The sequence below is a fragment of the Camelus ferus genome, chromosome 3 (genome assembly GCF_009834535.1).
Source record: "Camelus ferus isolate YT-003-E chromosome 3, BCGSAC_Cfer_1.0, whole genome shotgun sequence".
Taxonomy (NCBI): Eukaryota; Metazoa; Chordata; class Mammalia; order Artiodactyla; family Camelidae; genus Camelus; species Camelus ferus.
Genome location: NC_045698.1, coordinates 64,666,434 through 64,682,741, shown reverse-complemented (window position 1 = coordinate 64,682,741; position 16,308 = coordinate 64,666,434). Strand labels below are relative to the sequence as shown.

Sequence of the window (16,308 nt, the reverse complement as noted above, 5' to 3'; positions counted from 1 at the left end):
TAACTGGGTAAAAAGTCACCTTTCTGCCTATTTAGGGAATCTCATTTTGGCTGCAAATAAATTGATATTATGATATCTTAGTTTTTATATTATTTGAATCTAAAATTCTTTGAGTCAAAAGGATTGTGTTTTAAAAAAGTTCCCTAGCTTCTTGAATTTCTTTGATCTTGTACTTCTGCCTCAGCCTCTTTGGACATAAAGGACTGTCAGTATACCATGTCAGCGAGCCATCTTTTTGTCATTTTGCTGCCTTGAACATCAGCAGTCTATGATGACCTAGTGTTTACCTAGCTTTGTTGTACCTTCTTGAGGTTAGAGTTCAGTGGAGCTGGAAAAAAATACAAATGTTTCTTTTTCCAACACTGAGTTGTGATTGAATTTGACTTGTTTACTGGTAAAGCAGTATAAGTTGTGAGATCTTAAGGAATACTAGTTTATTTAAAATTAAATTAATATACTTAATTATAAAGAATACTGTATACTGTAATCCTAAAGTAATCCTTACTGTGAGGAAAGTTAATATCCTAATTTATGTTTTATAGAAACTAACATTAAAACAGAATGCTTTCTTAAGCTCTTACATCATAGTTACTGAAATTTATCTGTATTAGTGTTTTTACTCTATGTCTTGGGCTTGTTCTACCTGCTTTGTGTGGAATTGGATTGAGATTGGTATGTGTTTGGGGTCTTGGTCCATAAGATAACATGTGTTTTAGTTTACTATATTGAGAGTAAATATAATTCAAATACAAGTCAATTTCAACAAACATTTTTAGTATATTCAATCTGTCAGATACTAGATGCCTAGGATACAGCAGTTAAAAACAAACAAAAATCCCTGCCTGCATAGAACTTACATTCTGGTGGAGTTGGGGAACAGAAAACAAATAAGATAAATAAATAAAATATATAATACTATATTAGATGATGATAAGTGCTTTGAAGAAAAATAAATGCAATGTTAGGGAGGAGGTTAGGGAATATTGAGTGGTTGGGAGTGCAGAGAAGCAAGTGTTGAAATTTTAAATATTATGGCCAGGGAAGGTTTCACTGAGGAAGTGACTTGAGTAAATACCTGAAAAGATGAGAGAATAAGCTATGTTTATTTTAGGGAGAAAGAACGTTCCATGTAGAAGGAATTATACGTGCATTTTTTAGAGGTAAAGTTTGTTAAGTTTGTTGGAACTGTTACAGTTAAGTACTTATCACTGTAGTTTCATTCAGGCTTTTTATTTTGACAGAATGTCCAGCAAGGAAGTAAAGACTGCTCTAAAAAGTGCTCGAGATGCAATTAGAAACAAAGAATACAAAGAAGCTTTGAAACATTGTAAGGTAACTGATATTTTTTTCTTCCACAAAAAAATGTTACCCATTTATAAGCATAATTAATTTGTAATGTGTGACTCATTTCCTGTCTGGGTATAACAGAAGTGGTCAGGCCATTTAGTAGAACCATCAGAGTGAGATTCTTACTAGGACAGGCTACTTTTGTCTTTCTCTGTTTTGGTAACTTAATCAAAGCCTAGTGCTCAAAACCTGAATGTCTCTTTGGTATCTTTTGATGGGTTGTACCACAGAACACTGTTGTATCTTAATGTCTTAATCCTTTAATGGTATGTTGACATTTTAATTCTCTTTGGTTTGTGGATGGGAGAATCAAGATTCTGAAGTTCCTTTATATGCTAATGGGAATGTTCCGGTTCAGAGGGAGAAGCTGGAGGTGCAGGAGGGATGCAGGCTAGTGGTGGGAGTGAAGTCCTTGGGAAGGTGAGTGGGATGGGACCCAGAGCTTGAGAGGAGGGGCTTTGATACTTTTTTCATCTTAACAGGAGGGAAGGTAGTTGGAGATTCATAGCTGTCAGGTTTGTAGATTTGAGGGTGGGAAGATAAATGTTCCCCTCTGATGGCTTCTGTTTTCCTAGTGAAGTATAAGCTAAGTATGGAGGAGGAGTCGTATAGGAGGTTTGAGATGAAAGAAGGTGTGAGATTGTTATTATTCATAGTGGGAAAAGGAACTTACTAGGGAGGACTGGAAGGATTCCCAGGCTCTAATGAATGTTCATTTGAAGTTTCCTGTTATTAAAGTGAAATCAGTGAACTCAGCTGTGTAGTTTCTTCCTTCATGTTCAACTTCTCAGGCTTGGAGGTGGGTGGGCAGGATGGAATTCAACTATGGATAGTAAGAAAGGTGAGGGGAAAGAAGCAAAGGAATGATGACAGTGATGGGTCGTGGAGTCTAAGCTGGTAAAGGAGAGACAAGAATTGAGAAATGAGGTGATAGTGGAAGAGGGGGGTGAGGTAGGAAAAAATGGGCATAATAGAGGTTAAAGAATTGTCCCCTTTACAGTAACTGAACTGGGAGGATAGGGGTGGTGCATGTTGGAAATCCAGGGTTTGGATGGCTGAGTAGTGCCGAGGTTAAGTAGGTGGGAGACCTTGGTGTTCAGTGGGTCATCCATGTAAATGTTAGAGTGATTACAGGGAATGAAGTGGAGAGGAAGGATACAGTATTTTCAGTGAGGGAAAGAGGACTTCCTAGGAGGTTGGTAGATGGTAGCGACCAGAAGGATAGTATAGCTTGATGGCTCGACCTTCAGGGTATTGGGATTTTCAAAGGAGGAGCAGAAGAAGGATGTAGGTGACAGTGTGAGCAAGGAGAACCCTTTCCTCACCTCCTGCTCCATGATATGTGGGATGTACAAAAAAAGAAATCAGCTGCAGCATCTGAGATCCATAAGGGAATAGCCAAGTTTCTTCGAGGCAGAACTTGCGACAGTTAAAAGAAAGGTTAAAAATATAGAGGGAACGTGACTGGTCCAGATTGGAAGTTCTAGAGGTTACAATAAAAAGTTTAGGACAGTGAGAGGGAGAGAATTGGGTAAGAGTGGGGGAAATGCATAGCAGTATAGGATGAGAGTCTTAAGGGGTGAAGGGTGAAGGATGCCCTTGAGAGGTTAGGCTTCTAGTGGTGAGTGAGCCCAGCAGGGATGGAAGCTGTTACAGAACTGACCCTTACACAGAAGAGAGTGGGCAGTCTGTTCAAACTGGGTGAGAGAAGAAGGAGGTAGGGGAGGGGGAGGGACTGTTTTCTTCAGCACTGAGCTTATCTAACTAATACACAAAGGAGGTTGCTTCTGTTATATATGCAGCAGCACCTCAGCAGTCTTCTTTCTGATTCAGATATGAATTCCACCAAGAAGCTTATGATTTATACTGGAGAGATTCAACTAGAAAGCAAAGATGAGGAATTAGTGGCAAATGTGTAATTACTTAGGTGTAGTAATGCAGAATGTTGATTGAGCCTCAGTGATATTTTTATTGAAGAGATGGTGCATCTTAGTGTATTTGCCTTGTCTTGTCTGATCTGGCACCTTGTCTGCCCATGTGCCTCTATACCTCAGAGAGCCTCCTTTGGCTTGTGCAGATGGAGTTTGGAGTCAGGCACTTTTTTCTTTATGTTATCCTAGAACTCCATATCTGCTTTCACTACATTGTTATAATTATTTCCCTAAAAGTCTGTTTCAGATTCTGAAAACCTGGTCATTAGGCAGATAGCAGGTCCTTACTGATTGCTGGTTGACGATGGCATATGTCATTTGTTCAGCAGTTATGTTGGTGTTGGGGTCACAAGTGTTAATAAGGCCCCAGTGTTGGGAGCTTAGCTTTGGTAGTTATCTTGTTGTTGGTTTTTTGGGAGTTAGCATTATGGGATATGATGGAATTTGTAAGATATATTGGTGACAGATTGCTAGAAGCATTACGTGGATGCACATAAGCCTAATCTGACTGGTTCAACTCATGGAAATGTTTTTATTTTCTCTATAATATGTAAAACCTTACAAGCTAATTTCATTTTAGCTACCAGTTTTGTTTTTCTTTCACTGGAACATCTTTGCTTTCTATTTCAAACTCTTTTACCTGAGCAAGTAGTAGTTACTTCTGAAAGAAATAACTCTGCATATAATTCTTATTCTAGTTGACAGGTGTTGTTTAAATATTCATTGCCACTGTTTTTTTTTTTTTAACGTATTTGATACAGTCACATTGGAGTCAACCTACTTTCCTAGCCTATAATTTCAGTGAAAAATCTGTGTAACGTGGGGAAATGTTATCATAGAGAAGGAAAATATGGGCGTTGGATGAGGTGAAATGATATCGAAAGTGGTTTTGTGAGTGACTAGTAGCAGTGTGGCGTGGAGGCAGGTGGGTTGGTTGGGTGGTAAGAACAGTCTTATTGTTCTTTTTATACCCAGTGTTCTCACGAGGCAGAGGGAGGCATTTGGTAGAGGCATCAGGATTACTTTGGTAGCTTTTAAAAAATATGCCTCATATTTCAGATCCCTTGCAATCACTGATCCAGTCCAACTCCCTCTCTTCCTGAGGAAACTGAAGACCAGAGAGGTTAAGTGGTATTCTTAAGATTGCCCAGTTAGTGGCGGATCCAGATTTCCTGACTTTTAAGTAGGTGGTCTTTTTATTGTTGTTTGTCCATTAGCTCCCAAAATTTAATGACCTTCTCTTTTAATGTTTTAATCAGACAGTGTTAAAACAAGAGAAAAATAACTACAATGCCTGGGTTTTTATTGGTGTTGCTGCAGCCGAGCTGGAACAGCCTGACCAGGCCCAGGGTGCCTATAAGAAGGCTGCAGAACTAGAGCCAGACCAGTTACTAGCTTGGCAGGTATGTAGACTTTTTTTTTTTAAACTGTGTTATAGGAAAGAACTTTTCCTCATTTTTAAAAATAGGGGTAACAGCTTTATAGTAAGCATTTAAGCCTCCATTTACCCAACATAGGAAAAAAATTACATTTATTGATCTTCTAAACCTGAAAGTTAGTTTAAAAAAAAGTGGTGCCAAGGATGCTTTTTATCACTGTTGAACATCCAATCCAGTGTCCACGTTACGACAGAAATTAAAACATGATTATATACATCTCCAACTTAATTATATGTGCATATGATAGATATATCAAGAATATTCTTTATGCTTACCCAAGGGAAGAAGAAATGTATATTAATGTGCTTTTTAAAAAATTATACAAAATTTTGAAACTTTGTACTTTTGAGTACTAGTTAAAATCTTTTTTCTTATTTAATAGTCTTTGTGCTTTTTACTTGGCTTCTCCAGCTTTTTTGTATTTAATAATTCTGTTTCATCTCAATCACATCTTAGAAACTGTGATTAATAGGAAGTAGTAGGCCTAGAGAACATGAGCCTGTTTGTCTCAGGTTCACGTGAACAAGAACATGAGTCGGCATATCTGGTAACATCTCTCTGGTGCCTGCTTTTATTATGTACTGACTGGTTTAGGATAGCTGATCTTCAGTTGAAGCAAAAATGACCGTTTCCACAGACTACTTGGGTTTTTCTTGTCTGACCATATAAAAGTAGTGTCACGTGGTAAAATCTTAGGGGTTAAGATTGCATAATAATTATTAAAAGGTATTTTTTATTGTGAGACATTTCAAATATTTTCAAAAGTAAAGAGAACAGTAAAATGAACCCATCTGTGCCCATAACCCAGCCTCAGTGAAAATCCACTTGTGGCCAATATTTTCCATCTATGCTTTCTCCTATTCTCTCCTACCCATAGTTATTTGGAGGCAAATCCCAGACATATGCTTCCATCCACAAATTATAATAATCTCTACCATAAATAATCTCTATTGGTTGTCACTTTATTTAGTAAAATAAATGTGAGCACACCTGACATTTTTGGAAGAATAATCTCTACTATTTTTTTTTTTAGGGGTTAGCAAGCTTGTATGAGAAATGTAATCATGTAAATGCTAAGGATGACTTACCTGGTGTTTACCAAAAGCTCCTGGATCTTTATGAAAGGTAATCAATATGTGGGGAGAAGCTAGTTTCTTTAAAAGCTTGAATTAGAATAAACTGATTAAAAATTATACAGAAGTAATCTGAACATTTACTGGGAACTGGGAATTACTTTTCTTTCAAAGTGTTACAGAATCTTTTGATTTTGGTTGAAACAGAGGCTTGACTAATTTGAGAACTTTGATATTATTTTCAGTCAATATAATGAAAGATAACATTTCTTAAACCTTTTCTTTTTTATGAGAGGCTCATTTTATAAAATTTCACTGTAGTATGATAGAGAATATGTTCTAATTTAAAATAGTGCCTGACAGTATTTGGGGATATGTAAATTTTTATGTCTTAAGTCCTTGTTTATTTTCATTAACCAGATTCAAAATCCTTTTTTTTTTTTTTAATTCTAAGTGTTGACAAACAGAAGTGGTGTGATGTCTGTAAGAAACTTGTGGATCTGTATTACCAAGAAAAGAAACACATAGAGGTTGGTTAATGATTTGCTGGGGTAGTAGATTTCTTTTAATAAAACCGTTATTAGAGGAAAGCTTTCATTTAGCTTAAGGAAAAATTTTAAAAAATTAATGTGTAGTATGTTATTAAAATAAATTATAGTGCTTTGAAAGCTGTAAATTGGAATTCAAATTTTAGATATCATAATGTCAAAAAGGTTTTGAAGCTGTGCAGAAGTAAATAAAATAAGTAAAAGTACAATCTGTAAAATTTAGTGACCCATTTGTGGTGTCTCCAGAGATGATGCTGTGAGTTATGAGGATGGGGGCATGTAGTCATTATTCCCGGTTGTACTCTGCTATCTCAGCCATGCTTCTAATATAAGGGCCATGTGGATTTGTCCAATTATCTTACTGTTTATGGAGTTCATAATAGATGGAGTTCTGTGCTTTTTCTATTTTTACATATTAGCAGATAAAAAATATTTTGATTTGCAGATTTTATATTTTTAATTGCATTTTAATAATTAAGATAAAGTAACCATTTTCAATTTCCTTCTTGATAGGTGGCCCGAACATGGCACAAATTGATAAAGACACGGCAGGAGGAAGGTGCAGACAACCAAGAGCTTCATCAGCTGTGGAGGAAATTGACTCAGTTGCTGGCTGAAAGCACTGAGGATCAGAATAATGAGACCCAGCAATTGGTACTGACCCATTTATTCCCCACAGTTTGTGTCATGAAAATTGATTATTTAATTGAATTTGGAAAATGGAAACATAATGGTATAATATAGAAAAGTACTGTATATCAGACTAGATGTTTTATAAATGGTCAATTTTAAATTCATAGAGGTTCTTCCTTTTAAAGTCAGAATTGCAGTCTGCAGTCTCATACTAAGTCTGGACAGAGTGGAAACAGTATTCAGGGTATCAGAATTTTACTTCCTTGTATTCATAAGAATCCACAATAAATCAGTTACTTAATCACTGTGAAAAAGAAACTATGAAAATGGCTTTTACAAAACTGCTGTAATTTCTAAAATGTTGTACCTTAAATGTATGTTTGTTCATGTTTGTGAACTAGGAGTACTAAATTACTTTGGGGTTTAACAATTGAACTAGAATATTTTATTTAGAATGTTTGTATCTAGTAGAGTACTTATACCTAGAAATACTCCTTTTTAAGGTACACATTTTGAAGTAATTGAAAAGAATTTTTAAAAGACTATAAAAAAGCCCATTGGTTTTGAACCATAACTGGAAAATATTTTCATCATTCTATTTTTTTATATTTGTAAGTTTAAAAGTAAACTCAATTTCTCTGTATTAAAGACCTAAATGTAAGACTGGATACTCTTAACACTTCAAGAGGATAACATAGGCAGAACACTCTGACATAAATTGCAGCAATATTTTTTTTTCAATCCATCTCCTATAGTAATGAAAAAAAAGCCAAAATAAGCAAATGGGACCTAATGAAGCTTAAAAGCTTTTGCACAGCAAAAGAAACCATACACAAAATGAAAAGACAATCTGCAGAATGGGAGAAAATGTTTGCATTCTTAGTATAGTAAATAGCCACTTGAGGTACACCTCTTAAATTGAGTGGAATTTTTAACCATAAGCAATTATAGGCTCTATATAGGATGGGAACCTCATTTCTTTGTATGTTTGTTCATTTGTTCACTCATTAATTTGTTCCTTTAGTCAGAAAATATTATGTCAGGCAGTGTCCTCAATGCTGGGGACGAAAGGGTGAGAATAAGATTTGCATTTGTTTGTGTATTGGTTTATCTGTGTATAGATTCAGTTGTGGAAAAAACTGAGCAGTGACAAAATTAGGTGATTTATTAACGTCTCTTAAATCATGTCTTCATGTTGTGACTTCCTTATTTCCTTAAAACAGTATAAGTTACCAGAATATCAAACATATCAAAAAAGTAAAATGTGTTTTTAAATTACCTATATTAAACTTCTCCATGAAAGAGAATTAATTATATTTATCATTTTAAGATTTGATTTCTAAGTGTTAAAAATCAGATAAAAGGATTTTTTTTTTTGGAGGGGGGAAATTATTTTCACCTTGAATGCTAATGATACTGCAGAATACTGCTTAATTTAAGTGTGTTAAAAAATGTCATTTTTTCCCATGTGGATTAATTTCATTACTTTTTTAAAAACCCTCTGTGCTAGACTATTTAAGTTAGCTTCCTTTTTTTTACAAGATCATTAACTTTATCAGAGTAGTAAAATTTTACTTATTCATGTAGACTTTATACCATACTTTGCAAAGAAAGTTTGAGAAAGTGATCTGTATTATGAGTTTTCATTATAAAATCATGGAAATTCATTTTTAAAAATGTAGAACTTATGTAACCAAATGAATATTCTTTAAAGTGCATGCCTTGGATTCTAGTATTGCTGTTCTTGCTCAGGACACATTTAGAAGGCTTCCTATGGGAATGTTGAATGTTCTTCAAAATCAGTTAATAATACTCTGTAAGAGAAATGATTTCATTATAGTCCAGCCATATCTCTGGTTTTCTTTTACTAAAAGTATAACTTAACTTCATAAAAAATTTTTTTGAGATTGAAGATTCGCTATCATGAAGATTTTCCAAAGAATGTGCTGGTGATTTCAGAAGAGATGTTTTAAAAGCGGTCTGAGCAGTGGCAGCTACGTTGACGTACAAGACTGTACCTCTCCATTACTTAGAAGGGAGCAGCAAGCACTTACAAGAAATTTTTGTCAATGTTACTGGTTTATAGTTAACCCCAATTAGTTCAGTGCAGCTTGCTGGCCAGTTGGAGTTAGGATATATTCCAAACTTCAATAAGCAGTTTTTCCCCATTGAAATCTAGACAGTAAAGGGCTAGACAGTAAAACACATTTGCAGTTATTAGTTGAGGGTGTAGTTTGTATAAGTGACCCTTCTATGTTCAACTAGTTATTTTTGTCACTTAAGTTTGCTACAGATGATAGCTTTTTGTTTCTTTGTTTCAGCTATTAACTGCTTTTGAGAATGCACTGAACTTATCAGACAAGATTCCTAGTGAAGATCACCAAGTACTTTACAGACATTTCATTCAGTGCTTATCCAAAGTAAGTTGATTTTAAACATCTGTAATGTGACTTTTATATTCTAATTAGGAAAGTGCTTACAATCATATTTTACTGCTGCTTTTTATTTTACTTCCATATTTTCCAGTTTCCTCATGAGACTGCTAGGCTGAAGAAGGCCTGTGAAGGAATGATAAACATCTACCCCACTGTACAGTATCCATTAGAAGTCCTTTGTTTGCATTTAATTGAATCAGGTAATTTCTTTTTTATTATATTGTGTGTCCTAGAGGTGTGAGAGTTATGTTGCTATCAATCAAAAATTGTTTCAGTGCATGCTGTGTTTAAGGTATTGTTTCAATATTTCTGGACCTAAAAGGAAGTACAGTGAGTCTTTGAGCCCATGAAAAAGCTAAGAAATATAGGAAAGTATAGTGATGCAGAGGAATTATGAGTTACTGAATTCATCATTGATCAGTGAAGTCTTTTTGAAGGTGGGAATTGAAGTGGGTTTTGACTATTCCATAAAAATTAGATGAATAGTAGGAGGTGAAAGATATTCCACATGGCATAAGCAGAGGTATGATGAAACTAGGTGCAATTTTTGGGAATAGTAAAATAATTTTATTTGCTGTAGTGGAAAGAATCAGCTTTTGGTTAAGTGGGTTGTACGGTATTACACAGGGAGATGAATGTCATGCAAAGGATTTTGTGAAAGGTTAGCATTCTCTGTGTTCATGTTATGTGTCAATTTCACAAGTACATTGTTACAACTACTGTGATATGATAAAGTAATGAAGTTTGTGAATGAACTACTGTTGTATTAAACTAGAGCAGATTCAAGTCAGAGAGTGTGTCTTAGTGTGTGCTTCCTGCTCTTGCTTCTTTGTGTACTTTCTGTGGGGGAAAAGAGAGAAGTGATGACAGCTAGTGTGCTGGGAGTTGCCAAAATTTGTAGCTGTGGATGTCTTGTATCTGTCAGTCAGTTTACAGGTTGTTGACCATATTGGCTTTCACAACAGCCACTGTCTTTTTTGCCACTGTCTGTGCTGAATAAGTGTTTTAAGAATAATTTGAATATCACTCCCGCCCATGCCTGTATTCACCTGAAATGAACAGAGTTCACAGAAGTCAGTCATTGGAATGGAAATAACAGTACCAGCACCCGTGTGGTAGTGCCTGTAAATTATTGCAGAGCTTTCCTAATCCATTTAAGTTTTTTCACTTGTTGCTAAATGAGTATACTTGGGGGAATGATTTGTATATGAATGACCATTACATGTTTCGTCATTGGAAAATGGTTGAAAACTACTGCTAGAGATAACTGAGGGAAAATTCCTGTTATAAAAGTTTCATAGCACCTGTCTTGGCTCTCCCGACTCTCACTTTTCCTTTTAAGTCCAGCATGTACGTTTTTCTCCCTCGTGTCTGAATTGACACCCAGAACTCTTACCTTCAGTCTTGGATTTTTTTTACAGTGAGAAGTAAGTGGATCCCCTTTTCCTTACTCTAAGTGAGTTAAAGATAGACTTGCTAGAGCACTTTCACTAACATGAGAAAAAACATTTAAGTGTTTTAGTAAGTTGATTTATGAAGTATAAAGTCTTAAACTAATACAGTGTGCAGGATAGACTGTACAGAAGATAGACTAGATTGGGTAGACTAAGTGGTACTAGGAACAAATAAACTGGGGATATGATAGCAACAGAAGGTAACAGGTGAATGAAAAAAAAAAAGGGAGGAGATTTCTTAGAGGTGAAGGGAGGAAGAAATCAATTTTCAGTTTCAGTTGTACTAATGTGGAATGATAGTTTGTATGAAAGGTAAGTTGTCCAGAGGGGATATTAATGGGCATTCAAAGGGAAATGCTCATCAGGATTTACAAACGAGAAATCAGTACTAAGGCTAGATGTATGGTTTGGAGATCATTTGCATGTAAGTGAAGGTGAATGGAGTAGATGATTTCAGAGGATGACTAAAGAGCAGAAAGGTGAAAACTGGCCCGTGGGCAGTGCTGGCTAGCTTGAAGGGAAAGGGAGGAAGAAAGGGAAGAGGAAAATGGAGAACAGAGGAGCGAAGAGGTCAGAGAGGAAGGTGGGGGACTTCAACGTGAAGCAACACAGGAAGCAAGGAAAGAGGTTTCAGAAAGTAGACCTGTCTTGACAGATTGAGAAACTAATTTTATGATTAGCAGGCCTTTAGTCAGGCTGTCTTTTTTGATCATAGTGATTGAATTGGAACTTGGGATACAATGATGGAAAAAGAATAGGAAGAAGTGCTTAGCAGGTATGGAAAGAAGCAATTCAGGGACCGACTGACTTCATTTAAGGGAGAGGATGAGAAGGGGATAGTAGGCTGTCAGAGGACAAAGTGAATTGCAGTAGTGTTGCTTGGCTGGAGAGTTTCAAGAAAAAAGGTCTCCCATCCAAGTACTAACCATGCCCAACCCTGCTTAGCTTCCGAATCAGACAAGATAAGGTGCATTTAGGGTGGAATGGCTGTATAGCACAGGGAACTATGTTCAATATCTTGTAGAAACCTATAATGAAAAAGAATATGAAAATGAATGTATGTATGTGTATGTATGACTGAAACATTATGCTGTGCACTGGAAATTGACGCAACATTGTAAATTGACTATACTCAAAAAAAAAAAAAAAAGAAATGGCTGGTTAACACTATGGATGTTGCACTGAGGTCAAGGAGGATGAGACATGCTAACAGACTTTCAGTACAAGGAGCATGCTTATGAATTTTTGTGCATGTGGTTTTTTTGTTTGTTTGTTTTCCGCTGATAGGAAGCATAGTTCTAAATCACCCAGTTTCCTCCAGTTTTAACATGAGACCCAATGTGATTCCCAAGACAAATGAACTGATTTTCTTCATTGTATGGTCTCTGGTATCCATCCCTCCACCCCTTTTTCTGCTGTTACAATTGCTATTGAGAAATTGATGGCTAGTATTCCCTCTTTTCTCTCTTTTCCTTTTCAGCTGTTAATAGTTTGTGCCATTCCCTCATTCTTGAACTGCTCACATGCTAATTGGCCCAAGAGGATACTTTGACATTTCTTTTTGAAGACTGAATGCTTTCTTAATAGGCACATATATGCCTATAATGTGAATTTGTTGAGTGAACATGCCTGAATATTCCCCAAAGCCTATAAAATTATGGAAGAAAATGGATCAACAAATAGTCTGCAGAGTTTTGCCCATAAATTCAATACTTGACCAAGTGTTCTAATAAAGAGATAGCAAAGGGATTATTCTGATTGATTAGAGAGTGTGTTGGTTTATGTGAAAAAAAAAGAAATCATTCTTTTTTGTGTGTCTGTGCTAAAGAGTGGCTGGTTTATTTATTTTTTAATTTTTTGAACATTTTTTATTGCGTTATAGTTATTTTACAATGTTGTGTCAAATTCCAGTGTAGAGCACAAGTTTTCAGTGATACATGAACATACATATATTCATTGTCACATTTTTTTTTTCGCTGTGAGCTACCACAAGATCTTGTATATATTTCCCTGTGCTATACAGTATAATCTTGTTTATCTATTCTACATATGCCTTTCAGTATCTACAAATTTTGAAATCCCAGTCTGTCCCTTCCCACCCACCGCCCCCTAAGAAGTCATTCTTAAAGAGGGTTTGGGGATGAATATTTTGCAGAATTGAAAGAAAGAGAGATCTATATCCTGGCAAAGGGTAGCGGACAGGTGGACAGTTACATGGATGGTACACTGAGGAAGACTTCTTTCCCTGCAGAAATGTTCGTTGTAAGGGTTTGTGGAATGGAGCAGTTTAGGCTTAGGTACTTTCTAGGGTGAAGCATTTTTCTGGGGTGGAAGTTTAATAGTTCATGCAGGACATTTAGAAGCTGTGCTTAATGATTTCTTTCTTTTCTTTTCATTGCCCCTTTAAGCCAAAGTATTAAGAACTTCTGAAAAATCTGTAAGTTCTCTTAAAGGCTGATCTATCCTCCCCCAGAATACTTTAGTACCTGCGGAATTTGTTACTTCACAGCAGTTAATCACTGGGTTCTTTTCCACTGGGGACAAATATATTTCATTTTCTTTTGCCTTCCTTTGCATGTTGAGGCTTGAAGATTCATTTTCAAAATGACTTAGTTTATAAAGCTTTACATAACAAGTAATGAATAGCTTTCACAGTTGTCATCTGATGAAATGTTATTTCATGCTAAGTGACCTTTTGGGTTTTTTTTTCTATTTTGCTTTATTGCTAAAATGCAGGAGGATAAGGAAGCTTGGTTCTTCAAATCCAAACAGAAAAGAGCTTAAGATTTTATGTTTTACAAATATTAGAAAATCCAGGTGAAAATAAAGAAATGAGTACACACTGTTTTTTTTTCCCTGCCAAGCTAGCTTAATGTAAAAGAAAAATTCTGTAGCACTGGTTGGTTTCTTTGGGATGTCAGAAATAAATTAGTCATTTAAAAAATCTCTTACCTTTTTTATGATAAACTTTAGGAAACAGAATTCTTATAATCATTACTTAGCATCTACTCTGAACCTTTTCAGAATATCTTTTATCAGCCCCAAGTCTACCTTGCCTTTTTAACAAATAAAAATAATATTGCCAAACTGTTCTAAAGTCACTAAATCTGGAATCTTAGAATCTTTTCAATGTTAAAAGGGCAGATAAGTTAAATAAATTATTTTCTTTTCAAAAACAATGAAGTCTATTTCATTTCTGTTTTTATCCTCCACATTTATTTAGGTATATTTTCAACAAGAATTAGGATGGAGAAGAAATGGATTGAGAGTTGAAGGCTGAATATTCACTGTCTTTTTACGCAGGATGACTAGTGTTGCTATTACTGTTAATGGTTTTGGGAAATACTATAGAGAAATCTTCTAAGTGCCCCTTGATCATATATAGAGACCAAGGCCTAAATCTCTTTTTGTTTCTGTAATTGTGCTCCCAGATGTTAGCAATTGTGCTCCCAATATATTAGGAAATTTGTGTTCATTCTAGGCCTTTTGGAAATTATTTTCATGTGCCTATGCACACTTTGCTTACTTACGTGCAGTTTTTAGTGGCCCTAAATGTGGATGATCATTGGAAAGGTGCGTGATTGGCTTTCCTTCTTTTCATGCCAGGTATGTTTTCTGTAATAAGGGTAGTTTTTTTAGCCACACTGGTCTGTCATGAATTATGTTTCTATGGGGTAAGAGAGTTTTGACTCAGTTGGGTAGAAATTAAAGGTAGAATTTTAATAGCCATTTTATTTTCTTTTTTCGAATGCTGAAGGTTTTTAATTTTTCATAGTAATTCTTAGCCATTATCTATTAATGGACTAAGCCTTTTGGGACATCTATTCTGAAAGATATTTTTAAAGGATGATTATATTTAGTGAATGTCTGCCATAGACAAGATCCCATACTATTCCTTACCCTTCAGAAATTACCATTTAGCTACAGAGTCAACAAAGGCAGGCATTTTTATGTTATAAAATTAGTAATACAGGTGGTATATGGTACTGGTAAATACAGTAGGCTGGTGGTTCTTAAAGTATGATCTCTGGACCAGTAGCATTAGTATCACCCAAGAACTTGTTAAAAATGCAAATTCTCAGATTTAATACCAGACCTACTGAATCAGAAACTTTGAGAGTGGGGCTCAGCATTTTTATTTTCAGCATGTGTTTTACCAAGTGAACCAGGTTATTCTGATGTCTAGATTTTCAGACAATTGCACTGGATAGAAAGCGAGGGGAACCCCCAGTGGTTTGCTTTTGGAGGATATGGGGTGTATGGAACTAGAGATGTCTATTATTGGAATTTATATTTATGGAAGTGAGAATGAGAACGTATCGACAGAAGGAAATTCATGTCTAGAAGCAGGCTCGTGTCTTTTTTTCCGGCTTATTAACCGAAGTAGTATTTCTTCCAATTTATTTTCGTATTCCACCAAATAGTATTGAAGTTTTAATTCTTTAGCCATTATGAATTCTTCTAATTTTTTATGCTAACTTGGATTTCTACATTAATATATAAAATATTACCTAGGAAATATGTACTGGTGTACATCTGGTTTTGAAAAATTTGAAACATGTAACCTAAATGGTATCATGCAAAGAATTCACCTTTGACATCTGTGACTTGAAACAGCGGTTCCATGTATGTGGTTTGGGATGATATGTTTTATATAGATATTAAAGCATCAGGTTTCTTTTTCAGATAAATTATTTTTATTTGTTCCCCTTATTTGTTGTTTTAAGTTGTAGTCTGTCTCAGTTACTTTTTAAGAATCTTCCTATGTGATCAAACAATTTACTAAAGTGGTGAATGCTATTCACAGTTTTTTTCAAAACAGAAATCACATATTTTTATGCTTTTCTGGGAATAGGAATCGTGAGATTGACTGAGGTTGGAGAAAATGGAAATAAAACTTACCATATTTTCTAAACCAAATATTTTTACCAGAGTAAATTCCACATAAATGTAGGCATTGGAGGATTATTATGTGAGCTTAACTGTTAACTTATATAGGAAAAAAAGTTTTGAAAGGATGCAGAAATGTGCTGCTGCACCTGTCAGCTTAAGAAGAATGTGACTAAGTCTTTGTATAGTGTCCTACCGAGTAGGCTGTCTTTTAATCCTAGGATGCTGGAGGAGTCCACTGCGTCTGGCATCTTGGCTGCCCCATCTTTAGCAGCACATTGTTGCCTAGGGAGAGAGACTGGCAAAGAGACTGTCAATTCCTTCATCTAACAACCAAAATTGTTACTGCTGAGTAGGAAGGGGAGAGCTGGTGGCAGGCAGTGGGCCCTGAGTCTTAGCCTGGTGGCAAGTCCCGGTAGGTTTCTTGTTTGAAACCCTTGAGTATGACTGCAAGGTTCAGTTTACGCATACTGCTGTGGGTAAAGGGTTCTTACTTCCAGTATTTAAGAAGAGGAAGGAATGTAATGTTCTTCATGAAATGTTAATATTTTCTACATT

At 35.6% G+C, this 16,308-nt stretch overlaps 1 protein-coding gene across 5 annotated transcripts in view; it reads left to right on the top strand.

Annotated features, from left to right (window-relative positions):
• TTC37 (tetratricopeptide repeat domain 37) overlaps positions 1–16,308 on the top strand; it is a 134,881-nt gene that overhangs the window by 62,553 nt on the left and 56,020 nt on the right. For all 5 annotated transcript variants that reach the window (XM_006194506.3, XM_032476249.1, XM_032476261.1 and 2 more), the window contains 7 exons: positions 1,242–1,332; positions 4,538–4,681; positions 5,751–5,842; positions 6,245–6,320; positions 6,852–6,992; positions 9,293–9,391; positions 9,498–9,606. In XM_006194506.3, coding sequence (XP_006194568.3) covers positions 1,242–1,332; positions 4,538–4,681; positions 5,751–5,842; positions 6,245–6,320; positions 6,852–6,992; positions 9,293–9,391; positions 9,498–9,606 — 752 coding nt within the window. The remainder of the gene's footprint in view (positions 1–1,241; positions 1,333–4,537; positions 4,682–5,750; positions 5,843–6,244; positions 6,321–6,851; positions 6,993–9,292; positions 9,392–9,497; positions 9,607–16,308) is intronic.